Genomic DNA, 24,242 nt, shown 5'->3' on the forward strand with positions numbered 1-24,242 from the left:
TTAATGATAACCCTTGCGTTTTTACAGCTACGAAGTAAAGGATGGAACCATAGGTAGAAAATAGTAACTGCTCTGAGATATGCTGCATATCGTTCCGTTATAAAGTAGTCCTATTAGTCTGTTGGCAGAGGCTGGCAGTGAGAGTTGTCTGGAATCCAACACAATTGGCAGAGGAAAGTGGAGGGAATAAAATTATTTCGCAGCTGAGGAAAACACAGAACAGAAACCCGAGGAACTGGTATGACAACACGCAATAATTTCAGTTGTGATTGTGCTCCTACAGCGCCTTTCATCCCAACAAGCTGTACGATTATCCACAAGGCACGCCTTACAGTGCCCCTTTGACATCGGTTAATTTTGTCAGACCTATTTTATAAGAAATTGATGTGAATAAAGGGGAAATTACTTGTCCATACAAGCAGTATTGAAGAAGTAATAATGTCTGAGGTATTGTAACCTCCATCCCCTGCCTCCAGAGCTACCAGGCTGTTGCACCTCTGGGCAGAAGTGCACTGTTTGCTGCGCTTGGGAGGGTTCTGCCAACTTCTACAAGCCAGTCATTAATGATCTGTATCATCTAGTGGAAACAGTGTATTAAAGATCCACCCATCCATATTTTTTTGTTGGCGTTATACATTTTGTCCATAAACTAGCAAAACCCAAACCTACTTTTAAGTGTTCCTGGTAATGCTTCAGTTTTTTTTGTAGTAAGAACTGGAAGCAAAAAAAAAAAAAAAAAAAAAAAAAAAAGGGGCGGAGGGGAGAGAAGGTGTCAGAAGTTTTTACTTTAGCTTCCAAGGTAATAGACAGCAGAAATGTTAGATCCTGTACAGCCTTCATGTCAGGAATGCTCACAGTCATTAAAAGGTAGAAGAACAAAATGCCATTAGAAAGCAAAAAATGATTTTTAAAAACACACAAAACATCTAATAACTTATGTGAAGTGGGACATCTTTTGAGATTCCCACCTGGGGTCTGAGTGGAAAAAAAAATCACATCGGGTTAATCTCGGCAAGTTGGGGGGGAGGGGGGTGATTTGACTGGAGGGAGAATGGAACTGCTCGTAAAACCAAAGTCTGGGGGTCATTGAGTTACTCTGATGTTTGGGATGGCTCTGCTGTACAGAAACAAAGATTTGTTTGGATTTGGGTTGGGATTTTTGGTTGCTTTTTCATTTTCTTTTTTTTTTTTTAAGCAAATCTGCTTACCACTGTGATCACTCTGGCTCTGAGCATTTTCCTTCCCTGGCAGGAAACACTTCAGTCTCATACCCTGAAAGTTCCTGATCTTTCTTGACATGTTTGAGAATTCACAGGCTTCTGTCATACCATCCCTTCCTTTCCTGAAAACGATGGCATGTGGCAGGTAACTTACTCTGAGAAAAGCCCAGAGTGGAGTCTCTGTTAATAAATACTCACCTTGCACCTAATGCCAAAATAATGGCTTATTAGGATCCCCTGTGTGATACCTGCTGCTCGGGACCTTTGCCCCTTGTTTGTGGGGGCTGCGACTTTTTCAGATCAGGTTATAAAGCAACTTGGTTATGTGCTGTCATTGGAAACGGATGCACATCCACAGTATTAATAACGATAATCGAGAGCAGTTTCATAAAGGCATAGCTCAGCAGGGAAAAAAATTGCCTTTTTTTTTTTTTTATTGAGGAATGAGATTGCTTCAGGATTTGTCCAAATCTCTTCTTTAACAGCCAAAGTATGTGTTTGGCCATCTGCATTTTTCAAATAGGGAGAAACAAATATAAATCAACTGTGATTAATTGAGGAAAACACCAAAATCCTTGCTTGAACAGAGGATTGTTCAGATTGTCAACAGAAAGTTTATAAAAACATCTTAAAGATAAGGTTTGTTAGCCTTTTTTAATTTTACTTATAGCTCAGTGGTGTTAGAATAATAATGCAATTAAAGTGAATGTAATTATATGTTTGTTTTTCAGAAAACAAGTAACAATATGGCTGTGGGTTCGTGGATGTTCAGTAGGTTCATCTGATCAACGCAGGGAATTAGGTCACAAACTAAACAAAAGACCCAATTCTGCAAAATTGTAACAAAATTTTGCATTCAAATATGCGAATTAACATTGAGTAGCAAGATAATCAGCCTTTTAGCTTCCCCTTCTAAAAACAAAGGTTTCTTTTCCTTTTAAATGGGCCCGTAAAATTGATTTGGCACCGCACATAGCATGCAGAATAGATAGTCCAGAAGAATAAGCTACAAGAAAAAAAGAAGAGAAGCTTAAGAGGTGAAGATCTTTTAAAACTGATAGAAGACAGATAGCCTGTAAAAGCGTTAAGGCTTAAAGATCTGCAGTGAATACAACCTGGAATCAGGGGAAATAAGACTGGGCAGGGGGTTGCATTTGTTAAAAGATACTATTAGCGATCCACCAGAATCTTTAGAAAAAATCTAGCAAATATCTGAAAGGCCCAGTCTGAACCTCTGCCGTGCGCTGGGATGCTCTACGCGAGCAGCGGCTCCTGTTGGCTCTTAGGCATTGTTTGGGGCTGCTCCTGCTTACTGCCAGGCTGTTCAGACAGTGATTATTTTTTTTTCTCAGAACACTCACAAATTAAGAATGAGTTCTTTCCATAAATGAGCACAATCTATTATGAAAGTCAATACACCTTCATTCAGTGTTTATCCAAGATAGTCATGCAAAACAGAGCTTTGTCCAAAGGACAAAAAACTCAAACCATTTTTGAACTGTTGGCCACAGTTTCTAAGTGCTGTATCTCCAAGAACAACAGAGAGCACAAACTGGACCAGTTCTCAGCTGGTTCCCAGCACAACGGAACTGGTCCATGCTGGAGCCAGCCACTGTCCGTTCCCTTTAGCACTGCATCCGTTCTCTCTGCAGAATCTGGGATGTAGGAACGAGCAGTCCTAATCTGTGTTCTTCATGATAGTCCTATGCTGACGTAGCACAGTAGGCTTTCTGAACCCCCTTGTGACTCTCTTTTCAGATACTGTGTGCCTGCAAATCTGAGAGATTTCAGTGGTGGTGTGGTTCAAAGGTATTCCTGAGCCTTACACCTGATAAGAAATAACAGGCGAACCCCTGATCACCTGAAATACTCGGGTTTAGGGTCAGGAGACACTAGAGAATATGTTTTGTATGCATTGCAAGAAGGGATGTTTCCTGGAATACTTGCTCTCCTCTGCTTTCTCTGCAGTACAGAATCTACATTAAAAAAATTGGTAAACTAGGCCATTAATAAATGATGTAAAAGCAGCCTGATCTGTGAGGTCCTGACTCGGTGTATGTGAGGGTTCCCAGCTCTGCTAGCCCTGCATCAGTGATTATTTCCATTAGAGGACTTACACACCATTGAAATGTTTGGGGACTGCCAGACTTTCTAATGTAGTCTTTATTTTTGCTTTTTTTTTTTCCCACCTGTAAGTTAGTGACTTCTGTCTATTACTTCAGCAGATAATATTTTTGGTAGCATTTCTACTTTATATCCTGCTGGCATCTGGTTTTTAAAAATGCCTTTTAGAAAGGGTATTTAATTCCTCAGTCATGCCTCTGGGAACAAAATCTATTTTTATATCTTACCTTTAGTATGGTTGAGAACTTCTGCAAACTTTTCTTAAGAAATCGCTGCTTGTTATTTCCTCTCTGTTCCTCATGAGCGTCTCTTTTCTGTTTACATCAGTCGTTATTTGCTGCTGGTATCCACCATTGGTCGTGTCCTGTTACAGAGGCTTAAACACTTAAAGAAATTCCTTAATAGCTTTTCTATTTTTGCACCTGGATCTCTGTGAAGACATTCGAATTTTCATACCCGACTGCCTGTTCGAGCTGCTATCCATGATGCTGTGTCAATGAGCTGATATTGTGGAGAATCCTTTTGAAAAGTACTTTAACAGGCATTAGTGATCTCAAATGGTAGCATTTATGGTAGGAAATGTTTTGTGATGGTACTTCTAGAAGTAACGATGCTATATGTTTCTGTGCAGAAGTCACGACTTCTTTACTGGTAGTTACTTTCCGTTGCTTTTTGCTAAGTTAAACATGCAACATTTTGGCAAAAGTGACTAATGGGGCTAGTCAAAAATTGTTGTTAAATACAGTTCTTGACAGGCCAAATTAATAACATTGAATTAACCTTTTTTCTGGGAAACTTAATTTCTTTACGAATGGGACTTGCTCATCTCAGTCCAGAAATGTTTTGATTTAGAACTGCAGCTATTCTGTAGTGTATTTCAGTTGTGTGATCTTTATTATGGGCCAGAGCCCCAGCATCTCGCGTACCAGGCTCCCCTTGCTATCTCTGATGCTGTCTCTCTCAATGGAAGGAACCCAGGGTCAAAAGAAACTTCCTGCAGTTGAACAACACGGACACTCTTTTCTGTGCAACTCTCATGAAGATGATGGCATTTATAAATTAAAATACTTTTAATTTTTGTCCAAGATGGATGTTGCTCCATCTCTGTAACATATAAGGAATGCATATTTCCCCAGATAAGTGCACGTGGAAAAAACCACCTTTGACTGCATTTTGATTATTTTCTGATGCTATATGAGTTCCCTGGTACACTAGAATGATTAATGACTGACAGCATCTAGGTTAAGAGATGCTAACTTTTGTCTCATGAATCAACAATGTGTGTTCCTTATTTGTTTTGCCAGTAATGAGCCATACATTTTCTAAGATGCTTCTGAAAGATTTTTACTCTCTTGTTCAGAAGCCACCATAATTGTCACTGAAAAAGACCGCACCCAGATTCCGTACTGAGATTTCATAGTTGTGGGCTATAAGATCTAGATTTCTTTGAATCAGATCAGAATCAGGGTGGGGCAGCAGGGAAAACTGTATCTTAATATTTTAGGCAGACCTGATATTGTGTAGATGCTAACAGAGCTCTCTCAGTTCTACGCAAGGGAGGGAAAGTGTTTTCCAGACAAGGAATGTAATCCCTTGTTTGTTTTTAAAGAATATGGGGAGATTAGTGGATTATAACAATACAGCAGGACAAATCGCAATCAAAATTGTGCTCAGGCAAGTTTAATTGTGATAAAGTTGGTACAACTCACAGCTGCACTGAAGCTAGTGTTTATTATCTCATTAATTTATTCCATCTGCTGCATCATACAGAATGATTTCAGATTGCTTAGAAGGCTTATTTCACATACACTTTAAAAGTTTGTTTGCCTTCTTTTATATGTCAGACTTTAACACCCCTGTCTGTCTTTGTTAGTCTGTTCACAGTTTTCGAGAGGAGTTTATGCCATCTTTGGGTTCTATGACCAGATGTCGATGAACACACTGACATCATTTTGTGGAGCCCTTCACACATCCTTCGTCACACCCAGCTTCCCAACAGATGCCGATGTGCAGTTTGTCATCCAGATGCGGCCAGCATTAAAAGGAGCCATCTTGAGTCTCTTGACTTATTATAAGTGGGAAAAGTTTGTGTACCTCTATGACACAGAACGAGGTAAGCACCATCATCTTAAGTGATTTTTCTATTTTATAACTTGCTATAACTATTGCCAGTATTAATATGTGCAGTGCATCCCAATATTCTTCTGGGCGCAGGTAGCACTTTCTGATGGTCCTAGAGAAGAAATTTGTTCTTTAGAAACTAAAATGGATGGATTAATTAAAAGAAGGTGTCTTCATATTACCGATCATTTGTAAAGATATTGTCTGGAGGATAGTGTTAGCAATGTGAGCATTCTCCTGGTTTCCATGGAACCGCAGACTCAACGCTTGCCACTGTTTTTGAGTCCATGCAAAATAAATAAAGTTGGCACTATGAGGTAGGCTGTTGAGCAAAACCTTACACTGTGCGTGACATTGCAAATCCCACACCACTTTAGATAAATGTGCATTTTTCCCGTCACTGGATGAAGATGATCCATACTAAGATACACTCTGGAGGCGTCTAGGCATCAATAATGGTCTAAGAATATAGTGCATAAGATGTTATAGGGCTCTGCTGGAGGAAAGGTGCTCTAGATATGTCACATGGGTGCCCAGAGATGAATTTAGATACATGACAAGAATGACCAAAGATGTATTTTGCTAAATGAAAGCATGTTAAGACTTGTGTTTCCATGCTTCAGCCAATTCTTTACTACTGAGAAGCACTAAAGGTAGCAATTCCTGTCAAAACTAGACAGGCTGTGCACTAGGCTGTGCTTTTCACACTGAAGATTAATAGCATTACCCAGTTAAAGACACAACATATGCTAAAAGAAAGTAATTCTTAGTCTGATTTTAGATGAATGCCAAGAGTTCAGAATTTTCTGATTCATTTGGAGGCTTTAAGTATTTCTAGCATTGATAAACACCAGCTGTGAGATCAAGTAGGAAAGTATGGAGAAGTTAAGAATGCCATTAGTTTTTAAATCTTTTAAAACCTCTACCCAAACATCCACATTTCTGGGTTAGTCCACTTCTAAATGAAAGCTCCTGTGAGTATGCCATTTGTCTCAGTAAGAGAGGTTTGATGTGACCAAATGCAATAAACTTTACAGCATGTGATAAAGTAAAATGTCATATGTTTCAGGACTGACGAAACTTGTCATGATTAAGACTACTAAAGTCTGCTTTGGAAAGAGATGCATCAGTCATCCAAGATCATGCATAATAAGAAATTCGGTACTTACACACTGAAAAAAATATCCAAAACGGGAGGAGTTTCACTGGAACTTGTCTAGATGATGTGACTATCACACTAACTGAGATGGTAATGGAGGTCATGAGGGAAGACTTGCGAACTCAGACTTGTGTTGTTCTACTGTTCTCAGTGTGTACAAACTTTGGTAGACACAGTCTAATCATGAGCTTATTATGGTGAGTAATCCCTTTGGAACAGTTTAGGTTGTGTCTAGGCTTCATTTTGCCTTGTTTATACGAAGATTTTAGTCACAAGTTAAAACAGCTCTTGCTGGTGAAATTAGCCCCAGGAATCTGACTTTACCTCTGTAGCCTTCTGCGCTTTGTCTTGACTGCCCGTTCACCTTCTACACACAATCTTAAAATTACTAATCAAGATCACATTGTGTACCTGTTGTGGTTCACATGCGCGTTATGGTGTCCATATGTTACGTCAGACATTCAGATGAAGTGTCAGAGAGCGAAATCTGAATTAGATGACAGTGCGGCTGACTCTAGGATAATAAAATGTAGCTCAGGGTTAGAAGATAAAGGCTTTGGGTGGAAGAGGCATTGGATCATTGGAGCAGCTTGGTGGTGGGGTTTGAGTTGTTCGAGGTAACTTGCCTCATCTCATCTTTCCTTCCTGTACACTATCGCTGTTGCTGCTGTTTGGTATCGTATTTGCCATCTGCTAAAAGAGACATACAAATAAACACTTGATTATCTTCTATTACTGATGGTTTAGGTTAAAATGAACTTGGTAGCAGTCTTTCAGAGTTATAATTGCTCTGTATTTTTCAGCATTAAAATAAATAAATAAGATTCATATAGGAGGGGGTGGCAGGGCAATCAGGTGCTGAGAAATAGATATTAGATTCTTTTGTTTGGTGAGCAGTAAGTGTGGGTGACAGCATTGAAACATTTGGCAATTCCAGTAGGCTGCCTAATTTCTTGTGATAGGCCTTCAAATACGAAAAAAACATCCCAAGAGGTTGAACAATAATAATGGTGAATGACTCCTTGTGTCAGATAGTGAATAGGCTGTACATGTTCCTCTGCTGAGATACCACTGGAAATGAAAACGCCAGAGCTGTCACACTTTTTAATAATTCCTATCTTAGATACTGAACTGCTTTGGGGCACAAACACTGCAGAGAGAAGATGTTAAGCAGTTTACTGTCAGTTCCTGAAATAAACTATCATTTAAATACTGCCTTTCTATGAAGATTATTATCTCCCTGGTTTCTTCTGAGAATCTGAGAAATAACAAAACATTAGACTACCCTTTCTTACTTTGAATATTAGTTTAGGACTAAATTGTTTTTGCGAGTAGTTTTACAGTGTTCTGCTGAAGGAAAACACTGCCATGTATTAAACATTGCTTTTACTATTAATAAATACTGCAGCATATTACAGATGTCATACAGAACTAAATAAACCTTCTTGTGGTTTTATGCTGTTTATTGAACTATTTCAGTTTAAGCATAGGAGAATGGAGAATCAGCTTTATAAAATTGATTTCCTTAAGCAGTGGCTTTTTTCTTCTTTGCCATCAAATCATATAATCATATGGTTTCCTCCTCGGTGACATTAGGCACAATACTGTGATGTTTGAATCCTGCAATGAAGACAAAGATAAATCTCAAACAATAGAATAAAGTTAAGGTCTACAATTACACAGATAGGTAGTGAAGCCTTTAATCCAGTGAGTTAGTTTATATGGTGTACATGTTTATATTTGTAAGTGCATTATTTTCTGTTGCTATGAGATGACTGAATGTTGCAGATTGTGCTCTCGAATGTATATTTATGTGCAGGTGCAAAATTCAGTTTCTTGCTGCTGAAGCACATAGGAACAAAAATAAAATATGAGATTTATGAATTCCAGCAGCAAGAATTACGTCTTATCATTGTTTATTTCAATTGCTGGACTTATTTTTCTGTGAAGAAACTGAAATTTAAAAGAAATACTAAATTGCCTGTTCTTCTGTTAGTGCCAGCAGAAAAAAAAGTTATACTTTGCAAAGAGTAACAGTGCATTGGGAAATGGCTACTGAGGGAAAAAAGGACATTAAGCATTGTATAGAAGAAATAGTCATATGTTCGTTCCATGCCACATGCTTTTAGTTCATGTGAAAGGGAGAGGCAGGGTTGTTTTCTGTTTGTATTAACTCACATCAGTAAGTTGACGCTGTTGGTTCCTGTGATGCGTGCAAAATATCTGATTAATTATATGGTGCTAACTGCCTCAGTAGGCTTCTCTGCAGCAGAACTACGACTAATTAAGATTGTGTCAGGACGAAATGAGATGGGGTTACATACAGAAAGCTATTAAGAATTTGGGTAGCACTTGTCAGGAAAGTCACCTTTTGCATCTCATGCTGAGGACTATGTTTCATGAAAACCCTCAGGTTTATTTCTAGTCTACACGTCTGTTTTTCCTCTTGCTTTATATTACTGTAATCACATGTTATTCCACTGAATTCAGTGGACCAAATTAACACTGATATGGGTGTCTGGAGAGGTAAGCTCTTGGTTTTCACAGTCATCTTAATATCATGTGAAAGTTTGAAGCACTTGTCATTTAATTATAAAAATGGAATGGTAGTTTGTAATACTGAAGCATTTGTTTATTTAAGTTTCAATAATGTTTCTTAAGTAATGTTTCAGTTTATTTTTGCCTGAGAAACACTGTTTTGTACAGATTGTTCCCTTTCCATCTGTCAGTACAACACAGGCATTTTGCCCTTAGTTACTTTGATTTGTCATACCTACTGTGCACAAAGACATTGATTTCTGTCATGCAGATAATTTAGACAAAATTGCACCAAGTGATTTCTGTGATATACATCAAGTCTTTTTCCTCTTCCTTCAGATCATGGGAGTCATCACAGGACAGGGAAGTGTCTGACTTTGTGTAATGTCAGCCTACACAATGAGATCTCAGTCTAGACAGATGTACAGAGACATCGCAATCTTTATGGCAAATACCTCTCTAAATCTAAAATTCTTCTCTGGTTCAGTTTTGATTTAGTATGTCAGTAGATAAGTAGCAATACCTCAAATCAAGAAAAAGAAAATTGGTAAATAGGTTTATTGTTGGCTAATTTTTTTTTTTTTTTTAATTGCTTAACACTGGCTGGATTAAGGCTGAGGCAAGAAGTGTTCTTCTAAACCTCTGGGTTATGTGGCTAAGAAGAGTTGAAAATATCAGCTTTAAAAGCAATTATGACTTGAATGCTTACTGCCACAGAAACAGAAATTTAACTTGAACATAACGGATGGGTAAGGGTGCAGAACACCTGAAAATATAGCTTCAGAGAATATGATCTGACTTAGTCCCTTAAAATATAAAGCATTTGGTACCCTGTTGCATAAAGCAACAGCAGGTAAAGAGCCAAAAAGAAAAAAAAAAAAAAAGAGGTACAGCTGTAAGCTTCTTGATTGTTATGTGGAAGGCATCAAATCGCCTTAATTTGGGTTCAAGGCAATGAGGTCTGATTCACTGCGTCTTCTGAAGACAAAGAATAACTCTTCTGTTTAGTTCTGATTTTACAAAATGAGGTTAGTTGTCTATTGCTCAAAGGACAAGACAGTTCTGTACTGCTTTCCCTCGAGAATGTGAGATTGGAGCTGATAAAAGAAGCAGTATGTAGAACCAGGCTCATTATATCTTCCACAAAATTGAATTGATGGAATTCTTTTTTTTTTTTTTTTTATGAAATAAGGATTGCACTGAAAATGACTGATACGTAGGACATAACATTTCATTTTTTTGCAAAACATCTGGGCTAAGATTAATTTTTGTGGAATCTGAAAACGTGCTGCTTCATACCTGGTGGATTCCTAGGGATTTTGGAATATTGGTTCTACTGGACTGAGTCACTTCTGAAAACAGCAGTGACAAGTGTAATCCAACACAGAATGACTGATTGCTGCTTATAAGCACCTTCTATCAGCAGACAGGTACAAAAGAACTACTGCTTCCACTTAGCTCATTTGTTAAACTCTGTATTGTCTTTCTACACGTCAGGAGCTTTTATCTTGATTTATATACTTCAGTAAAAGGGCAAAATGAAACTGGTGGTAGCAGATACACCAACATTAGTAAACTCTGAATTCAGCACCCCCGAACAGTCAAATGTCTAAAGAATCAATAGCTGAGCTGTTCATTAATATGTTTATTCTTCAGAGCAGGGGGTTGTTCCATTCACTGGAGAACTGGTCTGAATCTTTTGCATGAAGGAAAATGATTTAAGGCTGTCTCGTGGTTTCCTCAGAATGAAACATGGGCTTGTTCCATTTTAAAATTATAATTCTTTTCTGCTAATATGTTTATACCTGTTTAATTCTTCTCAGTTGCGCCTAAAATGCAATGCACCTTGATGCGATGTATTCTGCTTACACTTTCAAAACTATGAAAGGATTTAAATTCCTGACATTATCTTCTGTAAATATCAGTCAGTAGTGAAGAATAACGGAACGTTCAAAGCATGTTTAGAAGCCTATAAAACACCAAGGGCGACAAAACAGGGAAGACTTACTGCAAACCTTGATTTTTCTGAGTTTTTTGGCTCTTTTGCAGGAGTGTTTTGGACAGCAGCCCAGGATCATGGGGATAACGTGTAGACAATATCAATTGCTAGCATTTAGGTAGCTATGTAGGTGAGCTCATTCTTATTTCCCACTTCTTTATATGCTGAGAAATGCACAGCAAGGAATAAAATCTCGGCAAGACCTCCCAAGCTGAGGCTCAACCTCCATATCACAGGCACGGGCGTCACAGGTCTGTGCATTTGAAGAATCATGTGTCCCAGAGACTACTGTCCAGAAATTTTCTCCTAACTCATGATCTCTGCTATGGTTCAATGGTTCAAAGACCCTTATGGTAGAAGATCGATTATTTAGATTTAAAGAACAATCATACTTCATGTAGTTATGTGCAATAAGGAAATGATCTGTTTCTTTCGCTATCAGTGTTTTGGGAATGAGTGATTTTACCATCTTGCAATGCCTAGGATTTGTATTTATGTAGAATGGAAAGTCATAGATACTGCTTAGCAATGTTTGTATGAAATATAGGTAATTTACCCTGACAAAGAGGCAAATGTTGACATGTTTATTTAGGGCGCATTGCTTCATTGCTTTCAGCTGTGTAATGTATGAAATAAGGCGCTGTTCAGGAAAGATGCCAGAACCTTAAATGAAACATTCCAGGATTGCTGGACTGTTTGACTTTACTGCCTAAATGTGTTCGGCAATAATCTAGCTTTTGATAATCACTCTCCATTTATCTCCTCTGCAATCTCTAAAGTCTCATACAGAGTCCTTTTATCTTGGTCTCTGTGGTACACAGACACAGAAGAAAGCCCTTTTACTGATCCTTCCCCAAACAAACATTGAGACCCTGTGTGGGAGAATGGATGTTGGCTGTTTTTTTGGGTGAACTGAGCGCTTGAAGCATTTTTCTCCTGATCTTTCCCATTAGCTGGTATTTGTTTAGCTTACCCCTGGTAATCACTTAAACCGTTTTTCTAGCTTAGGAACAAGAGGAATGAGTCAACTTTGAAAGTCATCCAGCATGAGATGTATCATACTGGCAAGACAGAGATGCAGCTGAAGATCAGCAGCATAGAGTTCGTGGCAGAATTCTGTACGGCACCTTCGTGCCTCTTTACAGGTCTTGTATATACAGGGTGGATTCAGTTTGGTATTCAGATTCCCAGACAAAATGCCTGAGTGTCCCTTAAAGCTGTTGGTAGGCACACTACTGCAGCAGTATTTTCCAGCAACAAGGGGAATAGCTGCCCATGTTCCACAAATTTGTGTCTTGTTTCGTGGAGCCCCCGAGAATAAGGCAGCGTGTCAGCCCATTCATGAAAAGCAGGAACACCAGAGCAAGAGTGTAGTATGACAAAGCCCCGATCCTGCTTGTGCAGGGATGACTTGGCATCATCCATTCTTCCATCTGCTCACAATAGTGAGTGTGAATCCGGTTGTGGCTGAGACAGCACCAGAATCTGACCTCACTTTATGTGAAATTAGCTTGTAAAACAGTCAGAAAGTTCAGGGTACAGAGTATGAACAGGGAAGTCCTGGATAAATTATTTCTGGCAGCCTGAAGCATGATATGTGAAAGCATGATATGTGCAACTCTCGTGGTCCTAACAAAAGCAGCTGGAACTCTCAGGAACATGAGCTGTGGCCCTGAATATCTTAAGTAGTAAACAGAGAACTAGCAGCATTGACACTCAGCCATGCCTTAGAGATTAAGTCTGTAAACAGTTGTTATTTATAAACTGACTTGTGTAAATGCATGCATTTAAATATTTAGCATTTCATAAATATGCATGTTTTATCAACTTTTGGTATAGCCATAACGTCTAATGCTTTTATTGTATGCACAAGTAATTTAAGTGGCAGAAGGTTTTTTTCCCTGCTTCATTTTGTGTATATCAGCAAGGCTCAAATGTGGGATTCTCACCATTTGCAGATTCCTTGAAACAAAGCTGAAGTTCAGTATAGTTACCAAGTGCAGATGGAGGGGGGAAAGCTGAAGAGATACATGAGAGGGGTTGTTGCCCCTTTAGCTCTGAGACAAGGGCAAGAACTTGACACAAAGCCAAGCCTTAGAGGTGATGGAAAGGCTTCGCTTGGAACAGGGTGGAATTTGTTGGTCTCGGGGAGGAGAAAGGACTGTTCAGACAACAAAGGGAGGTTGTGGAAAAGAAAGTCTATATGCAAAGGACTGTCCATTAATTTTATCAAATCTATTTAACGAATCTCACCCGATAGATCTAGGAGTATACTTGAAGTTACTTGGTTTATTATATTGCACCTGTATATGCAGCGTAGCTTTAAAGACTGGAAATCTTTGGTGTCCAGAGCAAGGCTAGCTTCACCTGGGGAGTGGTGCTGATTCTGTTCGTGGAAGTGAACTGTCTTGTTGACTTAAAGTCTGCATAATGGGAGGTGGTACGCTCGAGTGAGACTGAAGAAAGCAGCACTATTTATTAATAGCATCAAGGTGAAGCAATTTTCAGGTATGTATCAGAAAGAGATGTGTAACATTGCGTTAACCTGTGAATTTTACTATGTATTTCAGTGGAGTGGCATGTTCTCTTTATGGGGCATTTTCAAAAGAAACATTATGACATCCTATACCTTAATGCAATTAAGATGGCGTTTACTCCTCCGGTGCCTCTTTCCTCACGTAGAAATAGTTGATTCTTAACCTGAGTGACCTGAGCTATTGCTGGTGGCCCATCATATTTTGTGGAACAATAATGATTTCTTATTCACAATGAAGGAACAGATTCCCTACATATGCTATGCAAGACCTCACTTCTGCAAGCATGATGCGATAGTGAGAAGATCCCAGCACAGACAAATGAACCATTCTTCACCAGGGGAAGAACTTCTTTAGAATGAGCATGGGCAGCTGTGGCTTAATAGAATGACTGCCATAGTTGCAAGTGATCAAAATATGCCAAACACAAGGGAGAGTTCTCCAATGGTTGAGGAATGTGTAAGTGTCCTGATTTAGCCTCCTGGGATAGTGTAGTCCTGATTTCTACCCCAACTAGGGAAAGGAATAAGAGAGAGAGAGAGAGAGTTATGGGTTGGAAAAAAAAAATTAAAGCAGCTTTAATGAAATAATAAAAATAAAAAGGAAAAATAATAAGAAAATAATAGAATAGATACAAAACCAAAATCAATGTCACCACTCATGCTGTAGGACAGGCACTGGAAAAGTCCCAGGCTGGACCCAGCAGCGAACAGGATTCAGGAACACATGGATTGGGATTGAAGGCAGAGTCTTTCTAGGACACCAGCCATAGACAATGACAGCTTGACCCTAATGATCCCTCAGCATTGTACTCATATGACGTATATAGAATGGAATACTCTGTTGATCAGTTTTGCGTCACCTGTGCTGTCCGCTCCTCCCTGCAGGCGTGACCCTTTTTTTGCCCTTTGATTTACGGCATTTCAGTAACTTCAGCAATATTTGAAAAACATGTTCTTCAGAAAATGCAGTTTCTTGAGAAGTTAGAGAATTCATTGCAGATTGGTTCAAACCAGGACATTGAGTAAAATGAAGTATCTCAACAAATTAGTATATCAAAGCTTCGCCTTTCGTAGAGTGGCCTTTCATACTCCAATGCAGGCTGTCAGCCAAGCAATGACATGTTCTTTTCTCACTACCAAAAGAAGGGCATCATATGCAGGTTGAATTTTTTTGATACAGGGCTATATAGCATGCTGCGTGAATGGTGTGTAAAAATCGAGCTTTGTTAAAGGCTTTATGCTTTTAAGCGATTTTCATTTGATGGTCTCAAACAACAATGAATAAAAATCAATAATATCTGTATGGGGCATGCAAGAGATTTCAGTCCTGCTTTTCAGATGGAAGATGTGTTATACTCATCAGCAGGTTAAGAACCTGATCTTCATCTACTTACATACGTGGAAATACCTTTGAGTTGAAAGCAGGGTGAACTTTGACTGAAGAGATGTGCAGAATGTCATGCTGGAAGCCAGTGCCATGGTTACTGATAAAAAATAGTTATTCATATTCCTACATGAGAATTCCCTTATATTTTACCGTTAATTTCCCTTCTTACCTAGAGAAAAAATTGTGTCTTCGAAAAAACTCGTGTCTTCGAAAAAACTCTTAATGGGTTACTGAGAAGTTTTGCATTTAAGGTAGTTAATTAAATGCTGTTTGCCATGGAGTTTATATGAAGGAATCCATTGCTTATGGCTTCAGTACCTTCCTTCATCTGTTACACTTGGCCCTTTTAGATGTAGTGTCTTCTTTCAGGCATCAGGGAATTTACCAAACTAGTTTAACCACATGCCTTTTTCTTCTCAGAAAATATCAGCTGTCTCAGTAAGCATAAAGATGACTCAAATGCTTTGTAGAAGAAAAATAAATGTGAATGCGTTTATGACAAACCCACTCCGCTGGCAGGTAAAATGACCTCATATTGTATTTAGGTTAAGGAGTTTTAAAAGGATTTTTCTCTTACAGAGATAGATTTTTCTCTGGTTTCTCATGACACATTTAAAATTACACTTATTTTTTTATTTTTTTTTTTAACTCTCCTTGCAGTTCACAGTAGGACAGCACTGTGGGCATGCATTTCAGAAGGTACGTAAGACAGTGTGCTACTGTCGTACTGTGGAATGAAATATACCCCTATAAAGTGATTAAGCGTTAATTTCTAAAGAAAAAAAAAAGTGAGAAATTCCTGACATTGATTTTATACTCGATAACAACTAGTTGTTAATTTCTTCAGCTCTGGGTGCACAGCTTTTCCTGGCCACTTCTTTTTCTTTGATTCATGACTCAAAGAATCATCAGGAGAGAAAGGTGACCTAAGGTTTTATTACTCTTGATCCTGAGCTCGTTGTGTTCACAGCCTGTTGCTTTGCACTTAGAAGTATTTCTGACTTACCTTGGTTGTCAGCAGCCCAAAGAAACAAATCACCGGTCAGTGGTTTGCACAGCATAGCAGCGTTTAGTCAGGGCCTCTCTTCATTTTGTTCAAGAGATTAAGCACAGTGTTGTCATCTCTTACAAGAGCAAAGTATCCCCTTTACTGCTGAAGTGTTTCTCCTTCATTTTTTAGGGCCTGATTCCTTAGGCACCGCTCTGTGAAGCGGGTGTGCAGCAGAGTCATGGATTTGCATGCAAGTAGGTGTGTGCTCCCTGCAGGTGAATGAGATGGAGCCTGAGTCGGGTGAGGGGCTTTTGCCCAGGTAGCAGTAGTGGGCTGGTGCATCATATCTGAAACTGAAGAATTTCATAAGCCAGAACTGTAACTACTGGAAACACAACTCCAGTTCTGTTCTCTGTCCCAGCACGGTGTTCTACGCTGGGGCTGGGAATGCTTGGTAAGCTGTGGGCGTTGCAGTTTGTCACTGACATGATAAGACAGCTTCAGTCTAGAAAGGTTAACAGATACCAAACAGGTGGTTAAGGTTTCTTAGGAGCTCCTGAGGTGGTGTTTGATTTGGGGATGTTTTTGCCAGTGCTGATAATCATAGTATGCAGTGAATTGCCAGGGCTGTGCGCATCCTGGATCAAAGGGGACTGCTGTTATTTGCATGAAGTGCAAATGTCTTGATAGCATTTCTTCTGCTCCTTATGAAATTATGAGTTGTTTCTCCGCTGTCTACTCATGCAGAGCAGAGGGATAATAATTCATTTTTTGTAACTTGGATTACAATAATCTGCCCAACTGTCCTTGAGAATGGGTTTATAAAGACACGTGGGCACTTCATACGCGGCCACTCAACTGCATCGAACCATACTACCCAAGGCCAAAGACAGATTCAAATCGCTTTGTTCAGCTGTGTTTTTTAATCACCACTTACGTGTTGTGAGCATTTAACAGAGGCTCCTTTCCCCTTTGTGAAGTGAGAGACACTTCTAGTAGCTCTAGTTTAGACTAATGAAATGGTCGCTGATCACTGTAAAGCCTTTTTCGTTCTCTTCATGTTCTCCTTAGGACACAGTGTACAGAGGAGTCTCAAAGACAGCAGCTCTGAGCTGTTCTTAAGGTTGTCTAAGTCTCAGTCATAGTTAAGGAGACTTTTCCAGAGAAGTAAATGCATGACGGTGATCGTTAAAGATTTTCTCATGGTACTTTAGAATATTCTAAGCACTCTGAAGCTGTCAGATAAATATGACAAATCATGCAGGTGCTTTCAGGTGCCCTTTTTTACCAAGGTGTTCTGTGCTGGTCACTCAAAAGGCGTAACATTGTCATTTTTGTAGTAAGTGGCTATATATGGCCTAGTAAATTTATGTTATGATCCCCTTGTTGATATAAAAATAATTATATAGTCTCAGAATTAATACGGGAAAGCATTTATTATAGCTCTTGGGTGCCTTCACTTTAGTATGAGTGGTGTAGTTAATACCCAAGTATGGGTGGTTCTAATGGGTGAATACATCAAATAAAATAAAATGTTGAATAAAGTTGTGATATAAACAATATATTTCCTTTATTGAATGTAATTTTCAGTTGCCATTATGTCCTAATGGGCCATCTAAAATATATGAAAGAATCCATAATTGTCGCTCATTTTTATGAAATGTCAAAGTCATATACTACATCCATTAATTAATAAAGAATTTAATTTGATTATTTTAAGTCAGAACTGCAATATAAAATCCTTTCAGTGCAGTTTAATTATTTTGCCAGCATTATGTACACAAAACACCATCATAGATATTGTAAATGTGTCTCTACATCATGGAGTGCTATTTGCTGTAATCTTAGTTCTTACTATCTTTTTTTTTCCCTGCTTAAAAAAGGAGGAAATTATGATTTTAAGTGTAAATATTAGTTGTCAGTTTGTGTAGTTTAGCACATCTGTTCTTAGAAAGATAGGGCTTCATTCTTTAAGGGGTGGGGGGGGAGGACAACAAAAAAAGGGAAATAAAGCAGCCTGTCTTCTGACATTGTTTGGCTCAGCAAGATCAAACCTTCCAGCTGACTACACTGGTGTCAGTAATTGTTCTGTAGATAGAATTGCCTATTGCTTAGTAGTACTAGCATTATTGATCAGTTGGTTTTGCCCATGAACTGACAATGATAACTTCAGATTACATCAAGTTTTTATTAAGAAATAGAATCAAATTATCCCTGGCTGTAGAGAAATAATAATGAGTTACATGAACACATGATTATTGCAGTAACATTTTTGCAGAGGGTTTTTGAAAGTAAACCCCTATACCCTCCTGTTTGCTTTTTCTGCTTTTTGTTCCACAGTTCCTTACCTTCCCTCACCTACACATGGAATGGATAAGCCTACCTATTTTTAATGACCTTGTAATGGTTGCCACAAAGAGGAAGAGGGATGGGGGCGGGAGGGGAGATCTGAGCTTCTCTTTGAAAGGGGAGGTATGTGAGCGGGTGAGTACAAGGATGCGTAAGTTATTGCAGCCTCAAGGCAGCAGTAATTTATGCACTGACAGTTTGAGTTTCATGTTATGCTATTTTAAAAAAAAAGCCTTACAAAGTAACTGCCTCTGTTTTATTAGTCTTGGATTTGGAGATATTCCACATCACGGAGACAGTTTGAACAAAAACATCTGAAACGCATGACAGTGTGGCAGTTGACCTGTTCAGTAAGAAAAAAAACCCCTAGTAATATGAAAAGGATAGTTATTTTCCAAGATTTAACATGAATTTGGGTGTCCTAAAGGATTTTTCAGGGTTGTTTTCATTCCTTATCTGTCTGTTTTTAAATATGTCAATGAAAGTGAGAATTGCTGCTTTAGATGATGCATATATATTGCATTAGTGTAATTATTATTGTAGTTGTCCTCTCTGGAACCATTTTGCTCCGCTTCTCAAAGAAAGCAACAAAATGGATGTGAATGGCATATATTTGAATAATGACCATTTTAGTTTGCATGTTTTCCTTATGCTACAAATCAAAGAACAGTCTGGCTGCACACAGCATCTGTATAAGACCAAATCATGCTTCCCTTTTAACGTGAGCCACATGATAATACTTATGCATTAAAGCACCGTTTACTTACAAGGAAATATTAAGATCAGCTATTTGATTATGATTCCCATTTATACAGCTGTAATTTCCATTAGTTTAACAATTACTGTGAGACTACACATCTGGAATCATAAGTAAGAACAGGGGCATCAAAAGTTTGAAGTGTATCGAATTATAGAGAGTTTTCATTAATAATCTATATGAAGCTGAACATACTAAGTGCAAGCAGCTGTAGACCATTACAGTTTAGATTTAATTTTAAGTAATCTCTGGATTGACCTTCTTCAAGAAGTGCTCACAGTAGGCAATAGAAACACATCGTTGTCTCTCTTAAAGTGAATTTTAGATGCCAGCTGCATCCTCATAACACTTTATTTGGTCTCCTATGAAAATCATGGATAAAAAGATAATGGGAGCAATGATGGTATTTATTCTTAAGTTTTAAGTGCTATTCATTTTGCATAGATATGGTCTTTGTTTATGGGATATTCATCTGTGTTTTTCTGCATATAGTGGTTTTTGCAACTCTAGTGACCTCCCTCTGACTATAAAGCTGGATTTTGTCAAAACGTTTTTAGCATTAAAACTTTTACTGCAGAGAATTCAGACTGCTGCTGAACGTAACCAAGTCGGTTCAGTTGAGTTAAAATCAGAATATGCCTGAGAGCACAGAAAAAGCCATTCATTGCATTTCTTTGAAGTGAAGCAACGCAGATTTGCCCAGGTGAAGACTTAGCCTTGTGTGTTTAAAAATAATTTGACAGGTCCATTTCAAACAACAGCATTGTAGCACAGAGATAAAAACTTGTTCAAAACCACTATTACAAAAGAAGATGAAATATTCTCCTATAGTTTGATATTCAAATGCATTCTTTTTTCTGAATCCCAGATACATGATTTTTAGGACTTCACATGAGTAACAGATGCTATTTAAAATGTTTGCTTAAGAACAATTGAGTTCATTGTATCAATAATGGGAAGTTTTATCATGGGCCACTTTGCAATGTTTTGATTGTCATGTTTTATACGACTTTTGAGGTCAGGTGTTAGAAATCCGCTGAAGTGTTGTATTTAACCTGCAGTCATTCCTGAAGGTGAGCAGGGAATACATTTTTGCTTTGTTTCTACAGCATCTACCACAATTGGAATTCTTGAGAACTACTTTAAAAAAATAATCGCTGATTATGACACTAGAATGAAGGGAAACAGAGAGGCTTCAGTGGACGTTTTGCTAGAAAATTGAGAATTAGTTTCATCTTTATTACTTGAGGTATATTTGTATGAGTCACAGTATGAAGAATAGCAGCCTCAGTTGTCATATGGAGACCAGACTCTAGAAGCGATAAAAGCAGAAGTCGCTGTGCCACAAGGGAAACTAGTTTCCCGTAACCTATTAAAAATGGTGTTTTAATGATTTCTCTGTGATTCTTCAGGGATTTTTCTAGGGACATATTTGTTAAAGAAGAGCTGAAAGCTCTTGTATTTCCCTAGTTTTACTTTTTTTTTTTTTAATGGTGTTCTTTTACAGAATTCTGTCCTTTACAGAATTTTCCTTGGTGCAGTGCTGTCTCTTCAGGTCTTTTCTCATTTCCTTTTCCAGGACTTTCTACTTTATTCTGTGATAATACGGCACAAGGTTATTAAAAATCAGTAACAAACTTATATTTTCCCCTCCTGACTGACAGAATTAAAACTTAGAAAATTTTGTTCAAGTTAAAGTCAGGTGGAACTTGAGAAAGAGTGGAAAATTAGTGAAACAGAAATTAGAGAATTCATTTTGGACCAAGCTGGAAAAAAATCTGCAAAATGTCTGGTCCATGAACTGTTGGAACGGGTCCAGAGGAGGCTACAAAGATGATGAGAGGGCTGGAGCAGCTTCCCTATGAGGACAGGCTGAGAGAGTTGGGGTTGTTCAGCCTGGAGGAGAGAAGGCTTTCAGAAGATCTTATAGCGACCTTCCAGTACCTGAAGGGACTACAGGAAAGCTGGAGAGGGACTGTTCACAAAGGCTTGTGGTGATAGAATGAAGGGCAATGGGTATAAACTGAAGAGGGACAGATTTAGACTGGGCATTAGGAAGGGTTTCTTCACCATGAGGGTGCTGAGACCCTGGCCCAGGTTGCCCAGAGAAGCTGTGGCTGCCCCATCCCTGGAGGTGTTCCAGGCCAGGTTGGATGGGCCTTGGGCAGCCTGAGGTGTCCCTGCCCATGGCAGGGGGGTGGAACTAGATGATCTTTAAGGTCCCTTCCAAACCTAACTATTCTATGATTCTATGATTCACATTATATCAAGACTAACCTTTAGTTTAATCTTTGTTCAGATTTTGAAAGTAAAAATCATTAACATTCATTTTGAAAAATATTTTCCTTCACATTTTTCAGCCAGAGTTATAAATTCAGTTTGGCCTGAATTACCTTGTAGCCGTCATCCCCTCCTCTCCTCAAGTGCTAGTCTTCCAGTAAATGTAATACTAATTGAAAAAAATTTGCCAGCTCTCTTACTGAGTTAATGGAGCTGTAATTGCTAATAGGACGCTTCCCTAAACGGTCAGTGAAGTTATATGTCCATATGTGACTCACGCAGGATATCAAAGAACATGTTTAATTTATTTCAGAATGGCCAATGGCCACACTTTACTGAAGAAAACCAGCCAGCAGTAAACCTGCTGCTTTTGTGCCAAAAAGAAATGTATCAGGACATTATTTTAGCGATCTCCACATATCAGTGAAATGTCACATCATACTGTTATATACAAGGAAGTAATTTTACTGAGACTAGAATTATTTGCACACCTGCCTTCAATTGTTATCATCCCCAATTTGTTTTATTTTATTAATAACTATTTAAAAAACAATAAATCACAATTAAAACACTGTAAACATATTATAAATATGTTTCCATGTTAAATTTGGTGAAAGGCAAAACAGATATTTAGCAATTATTTTTAACATTAATTTACAGAATTATTGCCCTTCTGAATGCCGAATTATTTGGCATTCATTGATCATGGATAGATATTTATAAACATGTCCTTAATTATCATTAACACATTTTGCCAAGACAAATATAGCAGATTTTGAGTAAAATTGTTCAGGTGCAGAGCAAACTTTTTCATGTTTGGTTTTTTTTATTTTATTTTCTGTGTAGTGTAGTTGTTTCCCTGTGAAATTTGAGTACTGTTGCATAGCGCTGATCATGCATTATCTCTGTAGACTTTTAAACTTTGTTCAGTTAAGCAACAAGTTAGCAAAGTGAGTAATAACATTATTTTATTGATGTAAAAGAGAGATGCTTTCCCTTTATCCCAGCTGTTAATTTGGATTCGGATTAGGAATGATTCTCAGAAACAGATGTCTGGACTGTGCCTGTGGTAAGGAGCTGTTTAAGAGCTAAGGCTATTGAGAGCAGGTTCTACTAGACACGAGAACCATCACACAGCAGCAGTCAGGTTCTTACTGTCATATTTCTTGCACAGTACTTTCCAGACAGACCGATCTGTTATTTTTGTCTGATCTCGTAAAGAAGATGAATAGTGCTGTGGTACCACTGGAGCCAATTGAAGCCAGAGTGCTTAGTTGCATCTTCTAGTGGTTAGAGTATTTTTGCAGATGGAGTGGATGAACCTCGACAAAATCTAGTATTGAGATTATCTTATTTTTTTAGCCCCAATGGCATTTATCATTTATTCTTATGCTAGTCCTGCAAATACCGTGACAAACCCCCTGTTGAATTTGGTGAGAGCTTTTCCTTTGTTCTATTCAGTTTTCAAAGCAAAAATCCTAAGCAACGGAGAAAGTCTCCAAAATGCATTAGGCTCAGTAATAAAAAATTACTCTGCTTGAAAAGCAAACTTTTCTGAACTCCTTGTGGAGTACAGAGAAATTGGTGTCTCTTCCCTCAGTTGTGGCCTTGACCACAAAGGACCAGTGCATACTATTGTGTTCTAGTAAACAACTCTGCCACAGTATTAGAAGGAGAATTGGCCCCTTCCGGACCTGTGGTCTCTCTAGATTAAGTCAAATTGCAAGGTCATCCCATTTTTTTTCTTCTGCAGTTAGTAGAAACGTAGTTTAAAAGGCAAGCCTTTATCCATTGGGGTCTTGTTTTCCAGTGGTGCCTGGAAGTGACTTTACGTGTGAACTTTTTATGCATGAACTCTTTCACTAATTGGATTATTGCATTCAGCTGCTCTGAGTTGCTTTGACAATACCCAGTGGAGCCTCTCCATTCTATGGGCAATGGTACAGTCATGGTGCATCAGTTTCACTGCAACATAGCTCTGTTAAAACCATCACATTTGCTGACCACTCGATAAAGGTCATTCTGTTTGTGACGGAACAAGCCAGCCAGAAAAGAATTACACAGCTTCTGGCCAAAAAAAAAAAAAAAGTAAGCACCATAGCAGCATTTTGTCCTTTAAGATCACTCCCTGGTTTTTTTTTTCCCTTGGGATTCTTTCCAAAGAAATGAAGTGTATTATCTATGTGACTTTTGGGAGAAAGAATATTGTAAATAGCCTCTTAGCAATACATCACCCAGGTCAGTGTGAGCATGTCAGATACAGACACTGCAGATTTATTTACTATGCAGTGTAGGGGAATGCAGTCTGTGTATCCAGCAAAGTAAGGAAAAGCTGGCTTCCACCACATTCCACCTAAGTGTGGAACAACTCCTTTAATGCAGTCTGAGTGTTGCCACATCAGAGGTTTCATTTCCCACCTTCCTTTGTGCTACTAATGAAATTCTGGAGAAAAATTCCTAGAGAAGTCTAGTACCATGCTGCTCGAATCTCATGTCTGTTGACCATGATTTGGTCTCTGTGACTTCCTAAAAGATAACAATTTGGATTCTAATTTACCTTTTCTCTCTTCTTAGGCCATCATAAAATAAACTCTTTTAAAAGATCTAAGTTACTCGTCATGTGCTGCGAGAGCTACATGCTCATTTCTTGTCAACAGTCATGATTTTCCACTTGGGTGAGCACTACTGGTAAGAACTAGAGTCCTGGTGGTGTTGAGTTCATCCATCAGAATGAAGCTGAGAAAGATAACAGACAAAGCTGATAAACAGGGCTGAAGAGTC

At 38.5% G+C, this 24,242-nt stretch overlaps 1 protein-coding gene across 7 annotated transcripts in view; it reads left to right on the top strand.

Moving 5' to 3' along the window:
- Positions 1-24,242, top strand: part of GRIA3 (glutamate ionotropic receptor AMPA type subunit 3) — a 155,246-nt gene that overhangs the window by 28,739 nt on the left and 102,265 nt on the right. For all 7 annotated transcript variants that reach the window (XR_008451393.1, XM_009571388.2, XM_009571389.2 and 4 more), the window contains exon 3: positions 5,218-5,457. Coding sequence is in view for 6 of the 7 variants with exons in the window: in XM_009571388.2 (XP_009569683.1) it covers positions 5,218-5,457 (240 nt within the window). In the remaining variant the exon portion in view is untranslated. The remainder of the gene's footprint in view (positions 1-5,217; positions 5,458-24,242) is intronic.

This window comes from Cuculus canorus, chromosome 10, assembly GCF_017976375.1.
Source record: "Cuculus canorus isolate bCucCan1 chromosome 10, bCucCan1.pri, whole genome shotgun sequence".
Lineage (NCBI taxonomy): Eukaryota > Metazoa > Chordata > Aves > Cuculiformes > Cuculidae > Cuculus > Cuculus canorus.